The sequence below is a fragment of the Anabas testudineus genome, chromosome 17, assembly GCF_900324465.2.
Source record: "Anabas testudineus chromosome 17, fAnaTes1.2, whole genome shotgun sequence".
Taxonomy (NCBI): domain Eukaryota; kingdom Metazoa; phylum Chordata; class Actinopteri; order Anabantiformes; family Anabantidae; genus Anabas; species Anabas testudineus.
In genome coordinates this window covers 23,336,273-23,364,127 of record NC_046626.1, presented here as the reverse complement: position 1 = coordinate 23,364,127, position 27,855 = coordinate 23,336,273, and the positions used below count along the sequence as shown (strand labels likewise).

Sequence of the window (27,855 nt, the reverse complement as noted above, 5' to 3'; positions counted from 1 at the left end):
AGTTCGTTATTAAACCAGAACCAAGACCAGGACCCTGGTGGGCTGGACCTAACCTGCAGCGTGCTCTGGTCCCTGCGTTCTGAGCACTAAGAGTTGATCCCCCCTCCCTCCCAGTGACCATACAGGTCTCTGAGCTTCCTGAACTTCGGCCCCCACTCTTTCAGGGAGCCATAGTCCGGCTCAGACTCTGATGAGTTTAACGAGCTGAGTGACTCGGCAGCCGACGCGCTGCCCTCGAATGCGTAGGTCTGCAGTGAGTCGTAAGGTGGAGCTGTCAGATCCAGGTCTGCCTCTTGTAGTTTGTCCCTAATGAATTCTTGGAACAGCCGGTTCTTGTCCAACGTGGACTCTGTTCTCACAGGGTCAGTGTTGGTTTGGTTAGAGTGTCTCAGAGTGAACATGTCAAAGGCCTCGGTGTCCTCCTCACCTCCACCTTCATCGTCATAACGCACAACGTTCTCACGAACATCTCGCTCGTCGTCCATCATCAAAAGCTCCGCCCTCCTGTGCCTCATGACGACTATAACCGTAGCAATACCTGAAGGGACAGGAAGAGGCGGGGGGGGGGGGGGGGGGTCATTTGGGTTTGATATTTTGAAAGAAAGAAATGTTGCTGCTTTATTTATCTATAGGTCTAATTCTGACCTGGGCCCGTTAAAGTGAATCGGTTTTTACCCAGAGTCAGAATAACTCTGCTCCGGATCAGATTGGATCCAAGAGTAAAGCCAGTGGATAAACACAATCTGGACCTGAACTTTATCAGAAGAGATAAAAGATGTTCTCTCAGGTTGTACCAAGCAAAGTGAGGATGCAGGTGACGGCAGTGGCGGCAACGTTGAGTCCGACCACAAGCTGCGGTGACGTCCCCCGACTGCAGGAGCGACGGTTACCGTCCAGGTCGCAGTCACAAACGGTGATGGACAGCGTGTTTGTGCTGCTAAGAGGCGGACTGCCGCGGTCTGAAATCACCACAGATAGGACGTGGACCGACTGGTCCCACTGGAGAAACCCGGCACGCTGAGTCAGGACAGATGCTGTGTTGTCTGAGGGTAGACAGGTGAGACAGGGACACCTGAGTGATGTCAGCAGGTAAACGATAAAGATGAGCATCCTGTTCTGTGAAGACATGATGTTATCATTTATCGTTGTCATGGTTACCATCGGTCAACTTCCTGTTATGTTGCTGGTCGCAGTTTCACAGAGCTGAGGATTTATCACGTTCCAGACAACAAACTGATTTTAGATGATTCACTTACTTCTTTACAACAAACATCAGTAAAATCACTGATGCTGATTTCACAAGTTGCTAAATGATAAAGTTTCTGATTCCTCAAGACTTTATTATAAATTAGAATTTTTTTACTGCACATATAATAATACACTTACAGTTCATATCGTGAGTAGAAACTGAGAAATGGATCACCTTTGTTTAGATTTGAATCCTCTGGCCCCTCCCTGACCACACAGTCCTGATTCTGGGGTCTCTGGTGTTTTTCCCTATACCACTGTGTTAAAGAGAACCAACAGCAGCATTCTGCCGTTCTACTGAACATGTCTGCATCTGGCTGTCTTTGTTGTAAATAGTTTTTTAAGGTGGACTGGACCTTTGTTGTCTCTCAGGGTGAAGTTGAAGTTGCCAGCAGCCTCGGCAGTCAGAGAGAACAGGAAGTGATGTCCGCGTTCTGGTTCGTCTCGGTCCACAGCGCTCAGAGTCTCGATGATCTGATGGTCAAACACAAAATTTGCTTCACACTAAAATCAATTTCTAAGTTCATTTGTTGTTGTTTTTCATGTACCTATGCACAAGCATCCTAGTTTTGATTAATTGGAGGATATGCAAACCTTTATTCATTATCCTCCCAGTTTACAACAGTTTTCTACAGAGGGAGACATCAGTAATCTGCCACGGTGGATTCTAAATGTCTGCTGTGCTGAGTCAAAGAAAATGTCAAATTCTACTCTCTGATGACTGAAATTCTCCTAACCCTGTTCTGCCAACTTTAATTTGTGAAATCGAGCTGAACACCACGAAAAGCTGTAGGATACAGTTACTGTGCTACTGGAAATTACTAATTGGCATTTTCATATTTAGAGTAAAAACTTGCTCCTTTTAAGATAAATGTCACTGAGCTGCATCAGGTCCAAGGGCCTTATGTACCTAGGTCTGGTCTAAAGGTTCTGTTCTGTGGCAACTGGACCACATTGACATTCTTGAAGATATGAAAGTCTGCAGCCCCAGATATTTAACATCTGTAGAGTCAACACCTCAAGCGTTTTTGAGGTTACCACCAAACCACTGAGTGTGTTGATGGATCATGTGACCCTCCGAGCAATGTGAGGTCTGATAATTGTCAGGTTGTTTTGAATCATTTTGAACAAATCATCAAATGAACGACTATCTCAATAAAGAAACATCTTCAGACACTAAACAAAACTTAGTTATAAGATCTGTACGCTTAAAAATAAACAGCAGTGTAAACGTGAATTCTCAGGTGGCGTTTACCTGTCCGGATCTGGAGTTCTCACAAACAAACGTTTTGTACTCAATGGCGAAGCTTGGGGCGTTGTCATTAACATCCAGCACAGAGACCAGAACCACAGCTTTCCCCACCTTAGACGGATCCACTGACAGAGACACACACCTGTCAAGTACATTGTTTCACGACAGGACAAACAGGACATGAGGACCATGAAACTCACAGCTCTCTGCAGCAAGGACAGTGATGTTGTGCAGGGCAACTGTCTCCCGGTCCAGAGGTCGAAAGATTCTGATCACACCTGAAGTCCTGTCAATGTTAAAGTACTGCTCTGAGTCAGATTTCCTGTCTATGGAGTACCTGCAGAATCACACAGGTGTTTAAACAGAGCAGAAGGAGAGAAGTTAACAAGCTATGTTCAAGTAAAAGCATAAGTCTATGACCTTGAAATACAACGTTTATTTAAACTGAAGTACGACGAACGTGCTCTAAAATGTACAAAAGCATCAGTAGTATATAACTGTGCAGTACTGTGCGATATAACTTCATTACTGCAGTAATGAAGTAATTTATCATATAGAAACAAAGTATTTGAAGCAGTGTTAAACATGATGCTGTTGATAACATGAATGTTTGTGTCCAGATTTGTTCCTCATGAGTCTCAAAAATCCGGTTTCTGCAGAATCCAATATGTTAAGTTTAATTTGTGAACAGATTCAACAACCTGGGATCTGAACAGTTACTGCCACAAACTGAACTTTTATTTAGTAGAAATAAAAATCAAATGCTGGAGAGTTTTTAAAAGAAGACAATATTTATTTGAGCTTTGTTCTGTAAACTGGTGAAAAATCTTACAAAGAAGCATTTGTAGTAATGAATGATTAAAGACAGAGTGTGTGACTCCAGAGGCAGAAGCTGCTTTAAACAAGCACTTGTGCAGTAACTAAACCTGGAGGAGTAAAAATACCTTTTACTACTGAGGCTGAATGAAACTCTAATTCATTGTACCTGACTGGACTGTTTATGAAGTCTGGGTCATGAGCTGAAACTGATCCCACATCAGTTCCCACTGCAGCCGCTTCAGAGACCACCATCATGCTGACAGGGGAGGAAAAGACTGGGGGCTCGTCCATGTTCTCCACCAGCAGAGAAATCAAGGCTGTGTCGCTGTACGGCCCTGACGACAGGAAACGAGTGTCCACATAACGGTTGGACGCCTCAACATGCAGAGTGTAGATGGACTTGGTCTCAAAGTCCAGACTCTCGAGGAAGAAACAGAAAAACAGTAAAACTGATGGTTGTTGTTCCGGCTGGATTCATTTCTGCTGGACTCTAACATCAATCCATCTGTTGGCCTTGGAGCACGATTTCATAATTATCTCGTCACATCTCCAGCCCTGGCCTCAAACATCAGGGTTCAGACTGGGCACAGAGGATTTTTATTTGGTACAAACAACAGATGATTTGTTCTAGAGTCTCTGACATGAATCTAAATTTAAACGCAGCTGTTCAGCAGGAAGGATTCTCCTGGGACTGACAAACTGCAGATGTCGTACGAGATGGACTTTGAATCAGATGCTGCTTGTTCCAATTATGAAGCAAAAAAACATCAAACACAAACAAGAAGTAGTAACTGGGCAATGCGAACTTCTGCTCACTACAAAGAAACAGTCCCCTTGTACTATAACCAGTCCTTACTAGGAATAAATTTGTACCTTCTGTAGGATAACCAGTCCTTCCTGTGTGCTTGGGTCAGTAAGGATCCTAAAGGTTCCCAGACCATCTCCATCCAAAATCCTGTAGTCCATCTCAGCATTAGGACCAACATCCAGATCCAGAGCTTTGATCTTGGCAACAGCAGCTGAAACCTCTACAGATTCTGGAACACTGAACCGGTAACTTTCTGTAGGAGTACACACGTGTAAGTAGACACAGATACTTACAGGTATAGGTCCTTGGGTATGTGGTTTTTTTTTTCCATTTGGGGTATTTGTGCATTTGTTTATGCCGGAAATCAATAATGATCATCTGTTTTTAATTGCACTGTTTATTGTATAATGTGGAAACTTAACGATTCTGTTGCCAGGTTTGAACTAAACTTTGAATGTTCAGCTCACTAATGAGCAGTCAGACAGAACAGGAATGAGCTGAAACGATCACTTTCCTCTTTGTTGGTCCCTGTAAACTACTTCTGCTTTGTTGGTGTTAAAGTTCATCACGTGTTTACTCACATTAAACAAAATGGATCCTTTACATTAGGAGCAGAGTGTACTGGTGGTCTGAGGGTCTAGTACTCTAGTGGTCTGACTCACTGCGGGGAAAGCGAGGTGGGTTGTCATTGACATCGGTCAGGATCACTGTGACAGAGGTGGTTCCAGACAGACCCCCCATCTGACCAATCATGTCTTTAGCCTGGACCACCAGCAGGTAACGGTCCCGCACCTCCCGATCCAGATCAGGCAGAGCTGTTCGCACCACACCTGCAGGAAAGGTGAGGCCCAAACCACATCTCTACAGAGTCCACAATAACAGATTCGCCAGGTGGTTCTAAATGTGTTCTTTTTTCGTCTTATTTCATGTTTTAAACTTTATATTAATAGATATCAGTCGATTCTAGGAGTGTCAAAGCATCCAGTAGAACATTTGATCCTGGAAAACCATGAAGAGTTCCTGTGAGTTTTATAAAACAGTTTCAGGTTTTGCTCAGACCCTCCGGTCCTAATTCAGGTCATAGAAAGATGGTTTCATACAGAAAAATAAAGAGACTATACACACTTAAACCATTTTCCTGAACCTAGACTTATGTCTAAAACACAGATGTGGTCAGGACGTGGTCTCTGGAGTCTCAAAGACTCGAAGATAAAGTTTTTAAGAGAGGTTATGGTTGCAGTGTTGCAACAATAAGACGTTTCTAATACTAGGCAGCTCAACAAGATTGAGCAGCTGTTCCCCAGTGCATGAAATCAAGTCTCACTTGGAGCCTAAGAAAGAACATTGTACTAGATCTTTGTATTAGTAGGAGTAGGAGTATTAGTAGGAGTGCAGATAATTAGATACAGTGCCTGGATAGTGCAGTGGTAATAGCCCATGTAAGTGACACTAAAATCCCTAGATCTAAACCTCAAATGATCAAAACAAGAGATTATAAACATGTCAGTATTATTAATTTCCCCATCGATTTCTCACTAGTCACCCAGCACTGGATGGTTTATCCTGCAGAGCACAGAGCAGGAAAAGTCCTTGACTCATTAGAATTTTCTTATTTTACATGTAGTCCACATCAGTAAAGACAGAATCCGACACATGAAGACATTTAGACACATTAACGTGTCGTGGGTCCTGGATTCATGACACACAGGTTTAAACACGAAACAGTTTGGACCGAGGACTGAATTAAAGTATTTTCCTCTGACTGTTACTGTGGTCATTTAGTTCAAATGTCCACATACTTTCAAGTTTTATAAAGACATACCATCACTGTTACTACGGGAACGTATTCAGTGGACAGCTTTTAACCTTTGACGGTTTGATACCAACATAATCAGCTGGAGTCGGAGATAAACAGGGAGATCCGACTACGGTGGTCGGTTTCTGTCACTTTTTGGCTCGACACCTATGAGTCAGTGAATAAGACACACTGAGCTGGACTGAGCAGGAGAAGCAGAGGGATCTGCCAGTCTGACAGAAAGAAAATCATCAGATTGAAATGAGATGAGAGCACGTGTGACTAAATTATCAGGTTAAATATGTCGAGCAGAGGATCATCAGTAATCCGCAGATTAATCTCTCGACCATCAGCGTCATTTACAGCCGATAGGAGGACTGCAGTGAAATTAGTTTGAGGCCGGAGATTCAACAGACATTCGGCTGAAACTTCTCCGGGAGACAGATCCACCGATCTGTGTCTGGTGTTTGTGATTCGGGAAACAGAACCTGAGCTACTGGTACATTGTTAGAAAGAGTTAGGGACAGTCTGTAAGTTGTCATTCTGTCTATATTAATATCTCAAAAACTTCCATGTGATACAACTAATATGTTCAGAATTTGTTCTAATCAACTAAACACAAAGGAGAGAATATATTCTGGCTGATCAGGCCGATCTTAAACAGAAGGACATACAAAGAAAACAGACATCTGTCAGTTCACGAAACCTAAACCTAACCCAGAACTAAATGACGACACATACAACACACCTCCACACACAAGCCAGAAGGAAATTGAACTAGGTAGCTCAAAAGACAAATAGAAATGGATCAATTTACTAAATAAGCAAAAAGTATATAACAACTGTAATTGTACCTAAATGTGCGGCATCTGACATGCTCACTCTTCTGAACACGTTTGACCTGAGACTAGTCTCCACTCCTCCAACTCACAAAGCTGGCAACAACCTGGACCTCGTTCTGATCCGAAATTGCACTGTGGACGACATCTCTGTCACTCCTCTGCATTTGTCGGATCACTTCTTCATTCAGCTCACAGTCTTCATCTCTACACCATCTCATTCTTCCATTGCATTGGAAACTTTCCGCCGCAACCTCAGATATCAACCCGGAGCAGTTTTCTTCCCTGGCTTCTGCAGCGCTGCCCTCATCGCAGGTTTTATCCACCTAAGACACCGACGCAGCCATGGACAGGCTCTGTGATACTCTTTCGTTCTGCCTGGATAGCCTGTGCCTGACATCTACTAGACCTGCTCGTCCTTCAGCTTCCAACTCGTGGCTCACTGACCAGATCCGTGAACAACGCACAGTGCTCAGGAGTGCTGAGAGGAAGTGGCGCAAATCCAAGTCTCAACCGGCTCTAACTGAGTATCAGGATTTGCTTCAATCTTTCTCTTACAGTGTCACCAGGGTGAAGACTGAATACTACCAGGACAAGCTCAGCAACACCACAGACACCAGAAAGCTCTTCTCAACTTTCAAGTCTCTACTCTATCCACCCCCACCTCCACTAGCCCGTCTCACAGCTGACGACTTTGCCTCCTTTTTTACCAACAAGGTGGCAGCCATCAGCTCCCAGTTCACTCCTCCTGACTATGACATTCTGCTTACTGAACCTGACGATGCATCTCACTTCACTTTTTCAACACCCTTTTTCGTTCGTCAGAGGACGATGTATCCACCCTCCTCCTCTCCAATCGCCCGACCACCTGCTCTCTGGATCCGATCCCCTCTACTCTTCTTCAAGCTATCGCACCAACACTAATACCAGCCATTACACAGATCATCAACACCTCTTTCACAACAGGCACCTTTCCCACCTCATTTAAGCAGGCCCAGATTACTCCACTGTTGAAGAAGCCTTCTCTGGATCCCTCCCTTGTGGAGAACTACAGACCGGTCTCTCTTCATTCCTGGCCAAGACTCTGGAACGTGCAGCCTTCAACCAACTCTCTAAATTTCTTTCCCGGAACAACCTCCTTGATGTCAATCAGTCTGGCTTCAAGAGTGGTCACTCCACAGAGACGGCACTTCTGACTGTTGTGGAATCCCTGCGGGTGGCTAAAGCTGCAGGTAACTCTTCTGTCCTTATTCTATTAGATCTATCTGCAGCCTCTGACACTGTGAACCATCAGATTCTCATGACTGCATTCTCAGACCTGGGCATCTCTGGATCAGCTCTAGCCTGGCTTCGGTAATACTTGTCCGAGCGAACCTTTAAGGTATCCTGGTAGGGGCGTGTCTCTGACTCTCATAACCTCTCCACCGGTGTACCGCAGGGCTCAGTCCTTGGTCGTCTTCTTTTTTCAATCTATACTTCTTCTCTAGGCTCTATCATCCATTCTCATTCACTTTTCTTATCACTGCTATGCAGATGAGACACAGCCCTCCCTGTCTTTTCCGCCGGATGACTCAACTGTCTCATCTCGCATCTCTGCCTGTCTCTCTGACATCTCTGCCTGGATGAGAAAAAGACACCTTCAACTCAACATTCCCAAAACTGAACTTCTAGTCTTCCCTGCCAGACCTTCAACTCAACACAACATCAGCATTAACATTGGATCTGCGGTGATTGTCCCTACTAAGTCAGCCAGAAACCTGGGGGTCATCATTGATGATCAGCTGACACACAGTCTCTAGGTCGTGTAGATATGCCCTCCACAATATCAGAAAGATCAGATACTATCTGACGGAGTACACAACCCAACTCATTGTACAGGCGTTGATCTTATCTCGCCTGGATTACGGCAATGCACTAGTGATGGGTTTACCAGCATCCACGACCAAACCCCTCCAGATGATCCAAAATGCAGCACCACGCCTCATTTTTAATCAATCAAAAAGGTCTCATGTCACACCGCTCTTCAGATCTTTGCACTGGCTTCCTGTGGCTGCAAGGATCAAGTTCAAAGCTCTGTCTCTTGCCTACAGAGTGGTTAACTCCACAGCTCCATCTTATCTCAATTTAATCATTCAAGTCTACATCCCGTGTTTCTTCTTGACTTAGATTTTGTTTGCTTGCCTTGTTCCTCACTTGTAAGTTGCTTTGGATTAAAGCATGTGCTAAATGACTAAATGTAAATGTAAATGTAAATGTGCGTGCTTGGTTCAGTTAGAAGTGTATTACAGGAGACACTGAAATATTACAGAATATTTCAGGAGACAGCGAAATATTGCAGAATACTACAGAAAATTACAGGTGACACCAAAATATAACAGAAAATTACAGGTGACACCAAAATATAGCAGGTGACACCAGAATATTACAGAAGATTACAGGTGACACCGAAATATTACAGGTGACACCGAAATATTACAGGTGACACCAGAATATTACAGGTGACACCGAAATATTAGGGGCGGCAGTAGCTCAGGTGGTAGAGCAGTCGCCTACGAACCCCAGGGTGAGTGGTTCAATTCCTGGTTCCTCCTGGCTACTAGCTGAGGTGTCCCTGGACAAGACACTGAAACCCCGTAGTAGCGCCAACTCAGTCTTGCAGGGGGATCAATAAAGTATACATTATTATTACGGATGACACCAAAATATTACAGGTGACACCAAAATATTACAGGTGACACCAGAATATTACAGAAATGTACAGGTTTAATTGGGAAGAAAATCTGTTGCTGCTGACTGCTCCCAGAAACTGTAATATTCTGTAATATTTTGATGTCACCTGTAATATTCTGGTGTCACCTTACAAGTTAAATAATTACATTTGTTCCTTCCTATAAAGTGTTGTATAGTTTGATGGTGTATGTGTGAAGACAAAATGCTGCAAATTTTAGAACATATTCTGAGTAAAAATGAGATCAGATCTGCGGTTTCAGCCGACAGTCTGTTGAATATTCAGACTCAAACCAATTTTACCACTGTGATAGGAGGAGCAAGAACAGCGAGTTTAATTCAGACACGTCCGAACATCAGGGCCCAGTTCTTCAGTACAGGTAAGAGGTAAATTAATGATGTTGACACCTTCACAATATCCCTGCTCAGGAGCTGGGTTTTCTCAGGATTAGTCAGTTTAAACAAGATCCTGGTTGAATTTGAACTGGGTTGGAACAGGAAGTGGATCCAACTAGGGGTACACTGTTCTTTGGCAGGTGATGATACTGGGATGTAACACTTGTACAGTGCTTGGAACAGGATCACACTATCCAGCATTACTCTTTAGATCCTGGATTAGTTTAGTGCAGAACAGGGTCCTGGAGTATTCACGTGTGTTCTCACCTGTCTTTGGTTCCACAGAGAAGTACGGATGACCCCGCAGGATGCTGTAAACCAGTCTGGCAGAGTTTCCATATGTTGGATCATCCACATCTGTTGCCACCACCGTCACTACTGACGTACCTGTACAGGCACAGCACCTTCATGTTTCAAAACAAATTTTTTAAGAATGTCACTCATGTCACTGCTCTTATTTTCACAATAACAGAGTTTGTTCATTCTCATCCACCCATAATTCAGTATGATTTTCAAAGTAAGAGCCTGTTTAAACTGTGATTTTCACGAGAAATCAGCAGCCGCCTGTGAAACATTGAATTGTTCTCTGCTTGTTTTTTCTTGTGAATCTCTTCTGATGTGGGATGAAAAAAAGAGTCAGGACTCGGTATCTACACTGAAACTTTACTGTGTGATAGTGGTCCAAAACTGGAACCTTAGTATCAGAAAAAAACCTGAGCACATTCTGTCTGTGTTTATTTTGAAAACAGATCTCAGTCTTTCACTCTAAACTTAATGTCTTCATTATATTCTTGGTTTCATTTTGCCCCAGTTGAAAATATTTAGTGTTCAAGTCAGACAACAAGTTAGGATGATGACCAGAATCAGACCAGTCTTGAGCCTGACCCACCTGCAGGAGCCCTTTCAGCCACCGTGGCTGTGTATGGTCCATCCAGGAATTTGGGTTCGTTGTCATTAATGTCTTGGACTTTGATGATAAACTGGGACTCTGGTTCCACCAGCAGGTTGGTGTCTCTGTCTTGAGCCTGAGCTCTCAGGGTGTAAAATGCTTGCTGTTCCCGGTCCAGCCTCTTGGTGGCATGGATGTCCCCAGTGTTCTCATCGATGGTGAAGATGGACATCGCTCCTTCACCATTCAGGATGTACCTCACATGACCATCCCCTTTATCCATGTCGGAGTGGAGCTGCAGTGACCAGAAACCAGGTAAGTCATTACAGGAAACCAAGGAAACCATTTCTAAGCCCAGACCAATTTAATTCTAACATAAACCCAAAAACCAGGTATGAAGAAATGTCCTCATAAAGATACACATCCACAAACAGGCTGTGTTCAAACAACTTGACCTCAGAGTGTGGCTGCGGTGTCCAATCACAGACCAGATCAGCTCTTAGGAGCAAGCAATGATCCACATGAAGCTTTGAGTCCACTTTAGATCTGGTTTATATCCTGTATGAGCAGCTGCTTTTGTGGCTTGGCGTTCTATTACTAAACTCCAGGGTTGGTGGTTTAATATGTGGTTCCTTGAATTCCTAGCAACATGTCAAAGTGATTCCTGAAGTCTGGCTCCCTTAAATGCAGCTGCCTGTCTGGAAGAATTCCCCTGTGTCAGTGGTAAATGTCTATTATTATTACAAAGATATTGCTTTTAGAGAAAACTGGACTTGTTTTTAGTATAAAAAAGTTCAGTCGCTTTAACTTATGAAACTTGTCAGTTAAACACTGAGATCTCTAATCTCTGTGCACGGAGAAAAACACGAAGGACTGATTAGCAGCATTCTCCGTCAAAGGAGTTGTCACTTCTTTTCTGTGTGAAAGGCTTCGTGGTGCCTGATTGATAATATTAATTGTGCCACAATCTGGCTCCTCATAAGATGATTCTACATTTGTTGGTATTTTTCATATCAAATGCTGGATTCACTGACCTTAATCTTGATTTGTGAAGTCAGTACCAAGCTAGGATCAGGATCGACTGTGACTGTTCCTACCTTCCCCACGTACAGCGGCTCATCCCCACTGTGCTCTTCCAGGACAAAGAACTGGTTCCACACCCAGCTCCTCCGTCTCCTCTGGTGTGGAAGGACACCTCCTCCTCCTTGTCCTCCACCTGACACTGGACGGAGGAGGACGGAGTTCAGAGTCATCGCCTCAGAATTCCCCCACAGCAACAGGACAGACAGACTGAGTATGCTCAGAACTTGGACACTTGGACACTTCATCTCTGAGGAGAAAGACCATATCCAACAAGGAAATGTCAGGAAACTGTTAGAAATACTTCCACTAAATAAAGACTGAGACGATTCAAGTGGGAGGTTTTTGTGATGGAGGAGGATCTGCAGTACAGACCTGAGGAAGCTTGAGACTTTGAAGAAGAACCAGTCAGTCCAGTTTTAAAACAGAGCCTGTTACAGTGAGAACTAAAACTATTATAAACTAAAATGAAATAACAATAATAATAATAACATTTTCAGACATTTTCAGCGACACACAGTTTAACACTGAGTTTATTCCACCAGTGCTTTATTTACAGTGTGGGACAAACATGTTAATCTGGCATAAAGCTCCCATTAATCTGGTTCAGTCTGCCTTAGTTAAACTGCTAAAATGTGAATCACATCAGGAAAAACCCCCAAACATCATAATAACATAATAATAACTGTTTATTACCTTACATTCTGCTCTGAAACAGTGCAACACACCTTAAATCATTAGTGGAGTTAGGTTAGTTGATAAAAACCATCACCTTACCGTTGAGCAGCTCCCCGTGTCTTCTCTGTTTGTCTGCAGGTTCCCTGTTTTCGTATCAGAATTTCGAATCAGCTGTGACTGATTGATTGGAGGAGAATAAAGTCAGCAGCAGCGTCTCATCTGACTCTTTCTGCTATCGCTCATCTCTCTCCTACAAAGACCCTATTCACTGTGACAGAGGGTGGTGGGGAGGATACGTTAAAAGCATACAGCTCCTCCTACATCTGTGAGGGGTGAGGGGGTTCAGATAAAACATCAGTATTATTAATGGTGCTGTGATTTCTTCAGGTCTGTTTGTTTTCTACATCACTGGTTCCTGGAGTTTGCCTCAGGTCCACAATCTGAAACATTTGATTTTGCCTTGTTTCTCGGTACAAGCGACTCATTGTTTAAACTGTTTCAGTTATATCATGATGAAAACTGTTAGAGCTGCAGTTTTCTCTCTAAAGTCACAGACCCACATCAGGTCTGTGTCTGATTAAGGACTGATGAATGAAGTGCAGGTCTGTTTCAGGTGCTTGGAGAATAATCACAGATTGATGAGGAGACTAGCACCTTCCTCATATGAGTACATGAAACTAACAGGAATACATCTATCACTACAGCCTTGTTTTCCTGTTTGTCCACCACTACTATGTCAGGTTGGTGGGGCCATTACCAGTTTGTCAGTCTGTACCTGGAAGTCCCACGGGGTCTTAGCTCAGTCATTCTCGACCACCTTTGGGGGTGTGTCCCATTTTGACTTGGACTTTCAGCCTGTACTCGGCACAGATGTTCCTGTACACTATTGGTGACCCTGTTCTACTGGACTGGATTATAATTTGGGGGGGGGGGGGTCCTAATATTCTCACAAGCTCATATCTGTACACAGAGACATAAATAGGTCAGAGTGAATACTGACTACCTAACAGACAGACCACAGTTTGTACGACTGCAGGGATGTGAGTCTGAGCGGGTGGTCAGTAGCACAGGAGCACCTCAGGGGACTGTCCTCTCACCTTTCCTCTTCACCCTGTACACCTCAGACTTTCTGTACAACACTGAGTCCTGCCATCTGCAGAAGTTCTCAGATGATTCTGCAGTGGTTGGGTGTATCAGTGGTGGGGAGGAGACCGAGTACAGAGGTCTGGTGGACAGCTTTGTGAAGTGGTGTGGGAACAACCATCTGACCTTGAATGTAAGCAAGACCAAGGAGATGGTTGTGGACTTCAGGAGGAAGAAAACTGGCTTTGACACTGTGTCCATTCTGGGTGAGAAGGTGGAGGTGGTGGAGAGGTACAAATACCTGGGAGTTCACCTGGACAACAGACTGGACTGGAAGTTCAACACGGAGGCTGTATACAGGAAGGGACAGAGTCGACTCTACTTCCTGAGGAAGCTCAGGTCCTTTAATGTGTGCAACAAGATGCTGCAGATCTTCTACCAGTCTGTTGTAGCCAGTGCAATATTCTTTGCTGTCGTCTGCTGGGGCAGCAGCATCAGAGCCAGCGACACTAAGAAACTGAATAAGCTGATCAGGAAAGCTGGCTCTGTGCTGGGGGCTCCTCTGGAACCTTTAGAGCAGGTGGTGGAGAGGAGGATGCTGCACAAACAGCTGAGCATCATGGAGAACAGCTCACATCCTCTCCACAGCCTGCTTATCAAACAGCGGAGCAGTTTTAGTCAGAGACCTTTCCTTGTCCAGCTCCGCTGTGACAAGGAAAGGTTCAGGAAGTCATTTGTGCCAACAGCCATTAGCCTGTACAATGATTCACTGACAGAGAGTCAGTGTCCACGCTGATGGTTTATTCAGCGTACATTCAAGTCCTACAGTGTGTTTAGTTGTTATTACTGTCTATTCAGTGTGTTATTCTTGTACTGTGCCTCGTGTATTGTTGTGTAGATTATGTTACTCAATGTTCAAATGTTTTTGTGTGTAATGGCTGCTGCAACACATTTCCCATTGGGGATCAATAAAGTATCTATCTATCTATCTAAAGCAGCATCTGTACAGGAATAGACTGTTCAGAGGTTCCTAATAAAGGGAACACTGAGTGTAGACAAGAGAACATGTCTTTTCAGAGTTGATGGAGGACCAAGCGAGGACTGGAGTCAGCAGGACTCAGCAGGACTCGGTGTCAGGTGGATCCTTGACCTTTCCATCACACAGCAGGACAGAGACAAATAACGGCAGGAAGTTCAGAAGAAGACAGTTTAGAGCCTGAAGACCTGCGTTCATGTATTCAACTGAAAAAAACAGAGACCTCAGATCACAGACCAGTACACTGAGTTCCGACTGAAATCCAGGTATTTCGCTAATTAGATTTTTTGAACCAAAGTAACAAAGCTGGAATCCCAGTGGTCCATGCGTGACGTTTAAAATTTAACATCATGTTTATCATGAAGCTGCCTGAATAATGCAGGGTCCTAGTGCCCTCCCTCCCAGCCTGGGTTTACACCTTTTTACTGGAGATTGCATAACAAGGTCTCAGGTGGTCTGGACTCTGACAGCCTGCAGCTGACCTGATCTCAGGTGTTCACAGGAAGTGGATCATCAGCTGCTGCAGGCACAAACACAGACATGAAAACATGGAATAATAAAATTATTTATAAAACTTATGGAGGCCAAACAGGAAATGGTTTTCATCCTGTAGATTTGTTTCACCACAAGATCCTGTAGTTTGCAAGTACTGGGTAAGGTACACAAAGTTTGTTTCTGTCCGCAGAACGTCAGACCATGTAAACGAAAGACTTGGGTCACTGGTTCAGGTTTAGTTACAATCAGTCAGGTCTGGGGGGGGTCGAGGTGTTGGCTGCAGCACAGATGTGTCGTCGGGAGTTCACATGTTTTCAGGGTTAATTTCACATTGAAGTGTGTGTAGTTCACTGTACTACAACAGCGTGTGAAGCTGATAATTCTGCTCTATTTAACACACTGACATCATTCATCCCCGTCTGTGTCCTGGGTCAGGATGATCTACTCTAATCTACGTGTACTGTCTCACCCTGACCTTTACCCTGACCCTAAACAATAATACAAGAGAAGAGAGACGAGGGGAGATGTGGAGACGAGGAGGGGACGACCAGGAGCTGTGGCCAACACAAACGGTCAGTAAAACCTATAAGTACCGGTTCTGTTCGGAGCTCTTCTGTTGGCTTTAGGTCCCAGCCTCTCCTGCAGGTGTCGCTGCAGCTGTGGACCACTGGCAGGACTTTTACTTTGACAGGGTAACCCTGTAACCCGGATGTAGCTGCCAGTATTTACCCGGTCGGTGATCTGGTTCACGGACCGAGCAGCGGTGTCTTCTCCGTATTCGGTGACGGTTTCTTCGCGATGGGGGTCTGTGCAGGTCCGTACGCGTCCCTGCTGATCTGCCTGACCCTGCTTGTTTGTGCGGTTCCCCCTCTGACGGCCTGGGACGCGGATCTTGAGCTGCTGGACCTGGTTGAGGAGATTCCTCAGACATTTTACGAGTTCCTGTCCCTGGACAAGGTTCGTACGAACGGCTAACGGCTAACAGCTAGCCGTCTCCATAGTAACTGCAATAGCAGCTAGCTGGCTGCTAATGCTAACAGTGCCACGCACACACAGCGGTTAGCATCACTAAGCTAGTTAGCATCAGGAGCTAATGGCTAACAGCTGTTTCGCTGTAATTAATAATCCCAGGTGATGCAGGGCCACAGGTGGACTCTAGTGGATTGAATATGTTGGTCTCAGAACCAGTTACCTGTTAACTCCCCTGTGTCAGTGTGTAAAGTTTTATTTATTTATAGAGCACAGGTAAAAACCAAATGAACAGGACAAGAGTGAAAAACAGACACATGTAGAATGTTTTAATGCTTAGTCAGTCCGATCGGGTCCCCAGAGACATAACATAACAGTGGATCAAGTTACAGAGGTGTTGATCTTAATCCTTGTCTTGGCTTTGATGTGTCCTATAGAAGCTCTGAACTCTGTGATTTCATATTGTATTCACCTGTTCTCAACTGAAATCTCTGTTTAACATCTGACCTCCTCTGCAGGATTTATGACACAGTATGGTCTGGTCAGGATCCAGTGTGAGGAAATGTCTGGCGTCGAGCTGTTGAATAAGTTTTAACGTTTTTGCATACTTTACACTACCCAGACTTTTTGATTGACAGCTTGTTAGAGGTGAAGAAGACAAAGCTGCAGCTTTTCAATTTGTAAAACTGGACCTGATCAAATACCAACTGTTTTGACTCCTTGGACAGGTCTCATCTAAAATGTCAAATCTAAAACCAAATATTTATTGCTGGAGTGCTCCAGTGGCCTGAGGGGATGTCCTTGATTTCACTCCATCTGAGTACTTTTGGTGGTGGCCTCTCTGGCCTCAGTCCTCTAGAGGAAAAACAAAACCGTTTAACAATGGTAAAGCGGCACCATGCAAGTTTATTGTTTTTTGTCAGTTAGGGTTTAAAATTTTGGTTCAGCAGATGTGTGATGTGACTGACCTGGTTTTGAAGACTGCGACGTATGTTGTGATGGCCGTAACAACCCTTGTCATTATGTTTGTCTCCTCCTAATGTGAGATCAGCTCCTGGATTTACTGGAGAGGAGGTCTCACTCTGTTCAGAGGTGCTATAGAGTGATGCCTTTCACCTCTTACACTGAGATACAGCAGTAAAGCATTAACACACTTCAGTGGGAAGTTGTTAAACACTGCTAGCATATGTCTGAGGAACAGCAGCAGTTTAAAGAACCAGTTCACGGTGTGCAGCTCCATCTTTAAACAACACTTGGCTTTCAGTCCATGCTGTTCATTCCTGAGGCGAAAAAGCTCAGTCAAGGAGAAGATGTTCAGTGCTATGAATTATAAATTTTTTTTTTTTTTTTTTTTTGGTACAAATGAAGCTGCTGAGTAAGCAGAGTTAGCTCATTCCACCATTGTAGGACCACATTTCTCTGTGTGCTGTAGGAAATGGACATTGTTTGTTAGAGGAGCTGAGTAGGATCTGTAGTAGGCCTGGATCAGGATCTCAGGTACTGTGAGGTGACAGTCGGAGCTGTGAAGCTGATGCAGCAGCTACAGGAATTCAGAGCAGAGACACGAATAGTGGAGAAGTTATTAGTTTTTAGTTGATCAGAAATAAGATGGGCTGGTGCAGTTTAGATCATCCTGTCAGCAGAAGTCTGCAGTAGTAGGTGTATGTGTACAAAGAGCTGGGTAAAACATTCAGAGAGGTAGGCTCTGATCTTTCTGATATTGTGAAGGGGAAAATCTGCTGCCTGAGAGGTGGAAGAGAGGTGGTCACTAAAGTTTAGTAGATCGTCAGGGATGATTCCAGAGTTTGTGGAGACAAGCTGCTGATGCTGAGCTGTATTGGAGGTCTGGCTGGTGAGACCAGAACCTCTGTCTTACAGAGGTTAAGTTGGAAGTGTCTTTCTCTCATCTCAGCATAGATTTCAGAGAGACAGGCAGAGATGCGTAATGAGACAGTGAAGTCTTTCTTTTGAAAGGACAGGCAGAGCTGTGTTATCATCCAGGTTGGATGACTGGAAATGTTGTAACTGGTGATTTACAAAGGCTGCAGACAAATTGAGCAGGGTTAGGACAGAAGACTGGACCACAGCTCCTCTCTAAACTAAATGTTGATGAAGAGCTCAGTAAAATACTTGTCTGACCTCACTCACCTGTTTCTCTGTCTGCAGGACGCCTCAGCGGCCGAGATTAAGAAGGCATATCGTCGCCTGTCTCTTATTCTGCATCCGGACAAGAACAAAGATGAAAATGCTGAAACTCAGTTTCGACAGGTGAGACAGGTGTAGGGGACAGTTGAGAAAATAAAGAGACAATCAACTGCTGCTAAGTCAGAATGATTTACTTTGTTTTGTTTTCAGCTTGTTGCCATTTATGAAGTTCTGAAGGATGAGGAAAGACGGCGCAAGTGAGTCTGTTTACATCACAGCCTGCCATCAGCCAGTCAGAGCACAGAGTCAGATCAGCTAGTCCCTAGACCTGGTTTTAGTCTTTCTGTCTCTGCAGGTATGATGACATCCTGGTGAATGGGCTTCCTGATTGGCGGCAGCCAGTCTTCTACTACAGACGAGTGAGAAAGATGAGTAACGCTGAGCTGGGCTTCCTCCTCTTCCTCATTGTCACTGTGGGACACTACGCTGTCATCTGGTCCATCTACCTGGAGAAGCAGTTGGTGAGACAGCCAATCATAGCAGAGCTGGCACTAAGTCAGCCAATCAGAAAAGATTGTCATGTCATGACACCTGATGATGAATGTTTCCAGGATGAACTGCTGAGTAAGAAGAAGAAAGAGAAGAAAAAGAAGCTCAGCTCCAGACCAGCAGAGGAGCTAAGGTGTGCTGACCAGGACAGAGCTGACAGGTAAACCATGACATGATCACTGAACTTTCTGGCTTTTTTTTTTTTTTTTTTTTTTTTTTTTTATTCATGCGATCGGCCCTGGCATGGAGGGGAGGCTAAAGGCCACCAGGAGACAAAGTTTGCGTTCCCAGCACAACACCAGTATACTGAGGTTGCCATGAAACCCCTCACTCATTCACACACCTCACACCTTCTGTGACTTCATGCTGGAAACACCCAACCTGATTAAAAGAACATTCGGTGATTAAGCGGTGACTTAACCACAAAGATTGGACCTCTGTGTAAAGTCTGATGGAAACACCTGGTCATTCAGGTAGTCTGCTGACCTCACTGTGTTGCAGCTGACACACGTGATTGAGTGATTATCCAGTGGAAGTTTTGTACCTATGTGCTCAGTGAAAACCAGGCGTTGACTTTTCCTTTTCTCGCCAGGTGATTTCTGTTCTCACTAGCTGTCAGTAAACTTTTGTTTTAAAAAGTGAAGTTGGTGTCTGTCCATTTGTTGCTTTAGAGTTCAGGACCGACCACACTGGCAAGACATCCTACCACTGAAGCTTAGCATCTGGCTTTACCTGTCCATCAAAAACCTGCCTCAGACCATCCAGGTACACTTTCTGTATTTTTACCTGTTCATCAAAAACCTGCCCTGAGGTATGCTACCTGCTGCAACTGGATAGTGTAGTGGTAAGATCGCTGCCTTCTTAGACAAGAACTCCTTATTGCACCTTGTACACAAAGGTTTTGGATAAAAGCGTCTGCCAAGTGACTAAATGTACCTGTTTTCGGGTCAATCTCTTTGTGTTACAGGAAGTGAAGCAGTATTATGAGGACTACCAGCAGATGAAGCAGCAGCAGCAGAGAGAAGAAGCTGAAGCTGAACAAGAAGCTGTGACCAGTAAAACATTTTCCTTCCAGGCTGATTTAGTTCAACCCTTAACTCTGAGAATCTGACCTCTGGCAATCTGACCCTGTCCATTTTTTGTCTGTTCATCCTCAGGAGAGAAGAGGCCAAAAATCAAGAAGCCAAAGGTGGAGTTTCCTGTTTATGAGCCCTCATCAGAAAACCTGAACTACCAGAGCTATGATCAGACCGCATCCATCGAGGAGATCGAAGACCAGATGGATGACTGGCTGCAGGACCGCAGGGCTGCCAAGAAGAAGGTGAGACGCTGATGATCAATGACGTTACAGACAGAATGGACTGTGTGTTTCTGTCTCTGTGTCTTCAGACCTCAGACTGGACGGAGGACGAGCTCAGCCTCCTCAGCAGGTTGATGGTTAAATTTCCAGGCGGATCTCCAGGTCGGTGGGAGAAGATTGCTCATGAATTGGGACGATCAGTTTCTGAAGTAAGTGCGATTAAACTGGTTTCAAACCAGTTCATGATAAATTATACTGCTGCTTGTAGTGTCATGTTGAGGCGAATATTTATAAAAGAACAGTAAACGGCTTTTGGTTTTCAGTCGTATATATTTGTTATAAAGACTAAGTTAATGCTGAGTACCCCAGACCCCCGCAGTACCCCTTACAACATTTCCTCAGCTATACTGAGTTTCTAAATCACATCTAGACAAACTCCAAGATCCCTGTAAGAGGTGACCTGGGATCAGGACAGAGTCCTCTTCATGCCCCCTGAATCTGAACAGTCTGCCAGACTCTCCTTTCAGCAGCGTGACAGAAGCCCAGTTGTAGTTAGGCCTGGAATTACAATTTTGGACTAGATCAGGTGTGAATCAGCAGTAGAAGAGAAGGATTCAGAATCATTAAGTGACAGTGAATATCAGCACTGTTATTTGTTATATGAGGATCTCTGACCTGACCTCCTGACTTCAAAGTTAGGTTTTTGGACTTGGTGGACAAGTCTTCCAGCTCTACCTCTGCTGCAGTGGATGAGTCAGTCTACTTGAGTGTTTGTACTGATTCACTTCACTAAGGTTAAACCTTTAGACCAAATTCTATTTTCTTCAACAGGTGACGACTAAAGTCAAACAGGTGAAAGACAACGTCAGCCACACCTCAGGTAAACTGCTTCTACGGTTTCTACTGTATTAGGGTCTACTGAGGTTCTACTGTCCATATTGAGGTCTGCTAAGTTTCTACTTTCAGTATCAGGGTCTACTGAGGTTCTTCAGTACATGCCCCTTTTCCACTGCCCCCTTCAAGGCGGCGTCTTTACGGCACCAATACGCCACCTCACTCTGCTGTGCTGGAGGAAAAAAATAAAAGTTGTCAAACTGTTACGTACAGCTTGTTTGTGTTTCAGTGATCAGAATCAGAATCAGCTACCAGATTCCAGTCTTACTCCTACAGGAACTTTATCCAGTAATTCCTTCCCGGTGCACAGCTCCACATCGTAGCGGTCCGAGTAGGGTTTTTTTTTTTCTCCAGCTCCAGACACGTTGACCATAAACCTTTAGCATCACTCAGACAGCATTAGTTGTGTTTGAGTACAAATTATTTCTAAAATGTTCAAAACCAGCAACAGCATATGAAACAAATAATAACAATAAAACAGAAGCCACCTTCTCACCAATCCGGCAGCATTTCTATTCTCTGTGCTCAGGTCTTGTCAAGCTGTCAGCGCTGAAGGCGCCACCCCTTCCGGTGAGGTCACTTCCTGTTGCTGACAGTGTTGATGGAGCTTGTGAGGATGAGGAGGAAGAAACAGTGGTTCGGAGGAGGAATAGAAAATCCACAGCTGCCGAAGGTGTAGAGGTGAAGGTCAGAGGTCGTCGACAGAGAGATTTTGACCCTTCAGCGGTAGAGGAGGAAGAAGTAGAGCCTCAGGAAAATAGGGAGAAAGCGGATCCTTCCGCCTGGACTCAGAACCAACAGAAACTGCTAGAACTCGCTCTGCAGCAATTCCCCCGAGGAACTGCAGAACGCTGGGACCGCATTGCCAAGGTGGTTCCTGGGAAGACGAAGGTGAGGATTGACAGTTCACTTGTAAAAGGCTGATTGTAAGAAGGTTGAACCAGTGAAAATCCTGAGCAGGACTGCAGATCACATTTCAGACCAGAAATAAGTGACACACCAGGTTGTGTCTTTTTGTTAATGATCACTGTCTGAAGACAAACACCGATCAGCCACAACATTAAAACTACCTGGTGGATTTAATGTTGTGGACTGGGTTCAGCATGGGAAAACTTTAATGCTGGCCATGAGTGATGGGTATCAGAAGACACAGATTGCTGTGTGTGGGGCTGCATAGCTGCAGACCTCTGAGTGTGCATGCTGAGCCCCATTCACCACAACATTAAAACCACCAGGTAGTCTTAATGTTGTGGCTGATCAGTGTACAGGTGAATAGTTCAGTTTCATTTATTTATATGGCACCAAATTAAAGTAAATCATCTCAAGCCAGCCATTCCAGCCACTTTAAGCAGAATACGTCAATTCTTAGAGGCTCTTTACCATTTGGACCAAGTGACATAATTGTAAAAAAAAAAAAAAATTTTGAGTTTACTCCCTGGAGATGTTTTACCAGGTCTACACTGTCTCTAGGTCTTTGTACCTTCAGTTTTGTCTTCAGTAAGTAAAACGCTAATCTGTTGGGTGGAGATCAGGCGACTGACTTGGCCTTGAAGACTGTTTGATTTCTTTGCCTTAAAGTCTTGTTACTTTCACAGTATGTTTAGGGTCATTATCAATCTGCACTGTGAAGCACTGTCCTATCACTTTGGTAGTTTTTGGCTGGATAGTGTATTGGTAACATCACCAGCACCATCTCGGGTTTCAATTACAGCTCCCTCTAGTAGGGTTCTTTAGGCAAGACCCCCTTAGGCTTACCCTGCCTTTGCCTTGACTTCCTCAGGAAGTACAGTCTCTGCTGGGCTTTCTTTAGGAGCTGGGTGCTGTTGTAAGTCCAGGTCAAATCCTCGCTGATGTGAGCTTTAAGGAATTTAAAGGTATTCACCCTCTCCACCTCTGTCTCACCAATCATCTCTTTTCTCTTGTCTGCATTTAAGGAGAGATTTTTATATTATTAAAACTTAAAAATGCTGGTGTCAGTCTGGGAGGCTCAACAGTTGTAAGTGAAGAAGGTGTACAGCAGCATACCCAGCTTACAACGCTGTGGGGTTTCTGTGCTTACAGTTCTGATGGCAGCATTTACAGCATAATCAATTAACCTGTGCTGTTGATACACAAATTGTCATTGGTCCTGGGTGCCAGGACTTTAAAGTCGGGTGAGTGCCACAGGGCCCTAGTTATTCATAGACGTCACATTGTTTTTCTTTGCTACAGGCATGATGGTAGTGGCCTTGAAGATACAGATTCAAGATTCAAAAAACGTTATTAATCTGCGAGGGAAATTGTTTTGCCTCATTACAGACTGTCACAGACAGAAAGAAAGGAAACCACAACCAGGAAAGATCCATACCAACATAAATACACATAACCAATAACATCATTACAGAGAACTAATAAATAAATCTCAGCTACAACATGTAGAGGGTCCAGCTCCACCCCCAGAACACCGCCAGCCCTCCTGATCAGTTTGTTCAGTCTGTTAGTGTCTAGGGACTGTACAGGGAGTGCAGAATTATTAGGCAAGTTGTATTTTTGGGGATTAATTTTACTATTGAACAACAACCATGTTCTCAATGAACCCAAAAAACTAATTAATATCAAAGCTGAACATTTTTGGAAGTAGTTTTTAGTTTGAGCTATTTTAGGAGGATATCTGTGTGTGCAGGTGACTATTATTGTGCATAATTATTAGGCAACTTAACAAAAAACAAATATATACCCATTTCAATTATTTATTTTCACCAGTGAAACCAATATAACATCTCAACATTCACAAATATACATTTCTGACATTCAAAAACAAAACAAAAACAAATCAGTGACCAATATAGCCACCTTTCTTTGCAAGGACACTCAAAAGCCTGCCATCCATGGATTCTGTCAGTGTTTTGATCTGTTCACCATCAACATTGCGTGCAGCAGCAACCACAGCCTCCCAGACACTGTTCAGAGAGGTGTACTGTTTTACCTCCTTGTAAATCTTACATTTGATGATGGACCACAGGTTCTCTATGGGGTTCAGATCAGGTGAACAAGGAGGCCATGTAATTAGTTTTTCTTCTTTTAGACCCTTTCTTGCCAGCCACGCTGTGGAGTACTTGGATGCGTGTGATGGAGCATTGTCCTGCATGAAAATCATGTTTTTCTTGAAGGATGCAGACTTCTTCCTGTACCACTGCTTGAAGAAGGTGTCTTCCAGAAACTGGCAGTAGGACTGGGAGTTGAGCTTGACTCCATCCTCAACCCGAAAGGCCCCACAAGCTCATCTTTGATGATACCAGCCCAAACCAGTACTCCACCTCCACCTTGCTGGCGTCTGAGTTGGACTGGAGCTCTCTGCCCTTTACCGATCCAGCCACGGGCCCATCCATCTGGCCCATCAAGACTCACTCTCATTTCATCAGTCCATAAAACCTTAGAAAAATCAGTCTTGAGATATTTCTTGGCCCAGTCTTGACGTTTCAGCTTGTGTGTCTTGTTCAGTGGTGGTCGTTTTTCAGCCTTTCTTACCTTGGCCATGTCTCTGAGTATTGCACACCTTGTGCTTTTGGGCACTCCAATGATGTTGCAGCTCTGAAATATGGCAAAACTGGTGGCAAGTGGCATCTTGGAAGCTGCATGCTTGACTTTTCTCAGTTCATGGGCAGTTATTTTGCGCCTTGGTTTTTCCACACGCTTCTTGCGACCCTGTTGACTATTTTTAATGAAACGCTTGATTGTTCGATGATCACGCTTCAGAAGCTTGGCAATTTTAAGAGTGCTGCATCCCTCTGCAAGATATCTTACTATTTTTGACTTTTCGGAGCCTGTCAAGTCCTTCTTTTGACCCATTTTGCCAAAGGAAAGGAAGTTGCCTAATAATTATGCACCCCTGATATAGGGTGTTGATGTCATTAGACCAACCCCTTCTCATTACAGAGATGCACATCACCTAATATGCTTAATTGGTAGTAGGCTTTCGAGCCTATACAGCTTGGAGTAAGACAACATGCATAAAGAGGATGATGTGGTCAAAATACTCATTTGCCTAATAATTCTGCACTCCCTGTAAATGTTAGACTGCTTTCACACCTACAGGCTTTAGTTCAGTTAAATAGAACTCAAGTTCTTTTTCCCTCTTTGTGCGGTTTGTTTTGTCTGGTGTGAACATCATAATCGTACTTGAGTGCACACCAAAGCAACCGCACTGAGACCAACAAAAAGAAGGGGTCTCGTTCTGCATCATCTAGCAAACTCTGGTGCAGCCTACCTGTTGAGAAAGTAACTGAATTAACCCAAGAGGAAAACGCTTCAAGTTTACAAACTCATCCACTGATTCAGACAAAAGCAAACGCACTAAGATGTAAAACCTCATATTTTTGTTATGGTGTTTAAAAGCAAAATGGGCAGTAGGGGAGTGTAGTGTAATGGATGAATAAATACTTCCTAGTCCAACTGTACAGTTGAACTGATGATGTGTGTTTCTGGCAGGAGGACTGTATGATCCGGTACAAGATGTTGGCTGAACTTGTTCAGAAGAGGAAACAGTCCAAGAGCTGATGGACCATGACTCCACCTCCTCCTTCTCTGACTTCCTGACATGGGACTTGTCAGTCAGGTTTTTTATGTTGTCTGCTGGTGAGCCCCCTCCTGATGGGACTGAACTATAGCTTTAGTTTTTTATGTGATGTTGTTGCTCACCTGCTCAGGTTTGTTTCTTTTTAGCGATGTGTGACAGGAATCAGGTAAGTCACCTGACCTCTGACCTCACAGCTTCATGTGCCTTAGTTCTGCCTGCTGTCAACCAATCACCAGTTCAGCTGATCAAAAGTATTTATTGTTCCAGTGGTTTCATCATTGATTCAGATTCAGTGACATTTTATTTGTATTTATTCTCAGTTCTAGTCTGAAACTAATAAAGAAAAACTTGAGGAAAAAATCAGCTGAACAATGAACTGATTGAATAGAAACGGAAAATCTAATTTTACTGAGTCTAAAGTTTCTGTTTTAACTCTCAGTATTATTCACTGATGTACAAATACTGTTTTCATGTCCACATCAAACAGCTGGGCAGATAAATTGAAAAATCCAAATAATAAAGAAAAACAATTTATTTTTGTGACTCTTGCTCGATCTTTGTCTCATCATCTGACCAAAGTACAAAAGGTACTGTAGTATTTGTACTTTGACTGCCATACTTTTTCTATTACTGCAGATCTGAAACCAGTTTCTTGTGATTTTTATCTGAACAGAAAATCAGAAACTGATTAACTATAGTGTTGTCAGTGTTGGTGTTATTTAAATAACCTAAAGAGTCATGCCGAGCGTCGGTGCCTCTGAATTGCAGGCAACAACCACAACCTTTCACCTGAGCAGCCGAGAGCTCCAAATACACAATGTGCACTGAAGGCAGCGTCCTTTTTTACAGCTAGGAAAGACCTTAGCAGCCAACAGGACCATTCTCTGAGCCTTCAATAACCACTGATAACAAATCATTGTGTTTACTCTGTAATGAAGTCTTCTCGTGTGGTTCGATTTGAGACTGTGGACTACAGCCGGGACAGCTGAGTGTGACCTGAGGTGAAAGTATTCTCTTCAATCATCATTTACTTCACCAGAAATCTTCCAGAGTAAAGAGATTTGAACGTCTATTAAGTTTGGTTTGTTTTTTGTAAACACTAGCACTACACACCGTGCCTCTCAAATAATCTGTCAGCAGATCCTTGAATTAAGGACAAGTCTGAAAATGACTGTAAAACTTCATGCAAAGCAAAGCTTGCAAACTGCACACAGTTCTCTAAATTTACACTCAGAAGCAGATTTACTAAATGTCGAATTGATGTAGTTAACTCCACACATCAGTGGGTAGAAAGATCAGACATAATTAATTTAAAATTAGACTGTTTATTGAAGTTAAAATTCAGTGATCACATTGGTAATTATTTTATGCTTTGCAATGTAATTGAATTCAGTTTAGTCACATAGCACCAAAGGACGAAAGTCATTTCAAGACATGACAATGTTAAGATCATACAGGATTACAGAGAATACCCAACAACCCCACAACCTCAACAGAAGAAACCTCCAGCAGAACTAGACTCAATGTGGGCGGCCAACTGCCTTGACTGGTTGGGGTCGATTATCATGTCTCTGAGGCTTTTTAGGACCAAGCAAATTAACTTCTGTCTGAATTTAGGAGTAGAAAATTAAAGGACATCCAGGCCTTTATGTCTCGTATCTATGTATATATATATATATCTATATCTCTATATAGATATATCTATTTATGTATGTATGTATGTATATATATATTTATGTATGTATGTATATATATATATGTATATATAGTATGTGTATATATATGTAGTGTATATATATAGATATATGTATAATATATGTAATATATAATAGGTATGTATATATATGTATGTATGTATGTATGTATATGATTATGTATATGTATGTATGTATGTATGTGTATATGTATGTATGTATATATTGTTGTATATATAGATGTATTCTTATGATAGATATATTATTAATGTATGTATATATATATATATAGATATATAGATTATATATGTATGTATATATATGTATATAGATATATTAGATGTTATATGGATGTAATAATGTATGTATATATATGTATATATGTATGTGATATATATGTATGTATATATGTATATATATATTTATATGTATAGTATATATATTATATATATATATATATGTATTATGTTATATATATGTATATATGATTATATATATGTATGTATGTATGTATGTATTATGTAATGTATATATATATATATATATATATATAATATATTATATATATATATATATATGTAAATGGTAGCACTTATATAGCTCT

General features: G+C 43.1%; 2 protein-coding genes across 2 annotated transcripts; one reads left to right on the top strand and one right to left on the bottom strand.

The window, feature by feature from the left end:
* Positions 1 to 86: 86 nt before the first annotated feature.
* Positions 87 to 12,277, bottom strand: LOC113164580 (cadherin-7-like). The gene is made up of 11 exons (XM_033326498.1): positions 11,871 to 12,277; positions 10,774 to 11,068; positions 10,152 to 10,271; positions 4,790 to 4,957; positions 4,193 to 4,380; positions 3,486 to 3,739; positions 2,701 to 2,837; positions 2,504 to 2,625; positions 1,605 to 1,722; positions 795 to 1,043; positions 87 to 538 (listed from the first exon to the last, which is right to left on the bottom strand). Exons 1-11 carry the CDS (start codon positions 12,099 to 12,101, stop codon positions 87 to 89), a joined length of 2,334 nt encoding a protein of 777 aa, XP_033182389.1. The 5' UTR covers positions 12,102 to 12,277.
* Positions 12,278 to 15,844: 3,567 nt separating this feature from the next.
* On the top strand, positions 15,845 to 26,091 carry dnajc1 (DnaJ (Hsp40) homolog, subfamily C, member 1; the record flags this gene model as incomplete). The annotated part of the gene is made up of 12 exons (XM_026362972.1): positions 15,845 to 16,102; positions 18,281 to 18,382; positions 18,470 to 18,516; positions 18,615 to 18,780; positions 18,871 to 18,968; positions 19,480 to 19,573; positions 19,776 to 19,863; positions 19,966 to 20,129; positions 20,198 to 20,317; positions 20,940 to 20,988; positions 21,532 to 21,893; positions 25,470 to 26,091. Coding segments are annotated over 12 exons (1,617 nt in total), but the record flags the coding sequence as incomplete, so codon positions are not given.
* Positions 26,092 to 27,855: the final 1,764 nt, after the last annotated feature.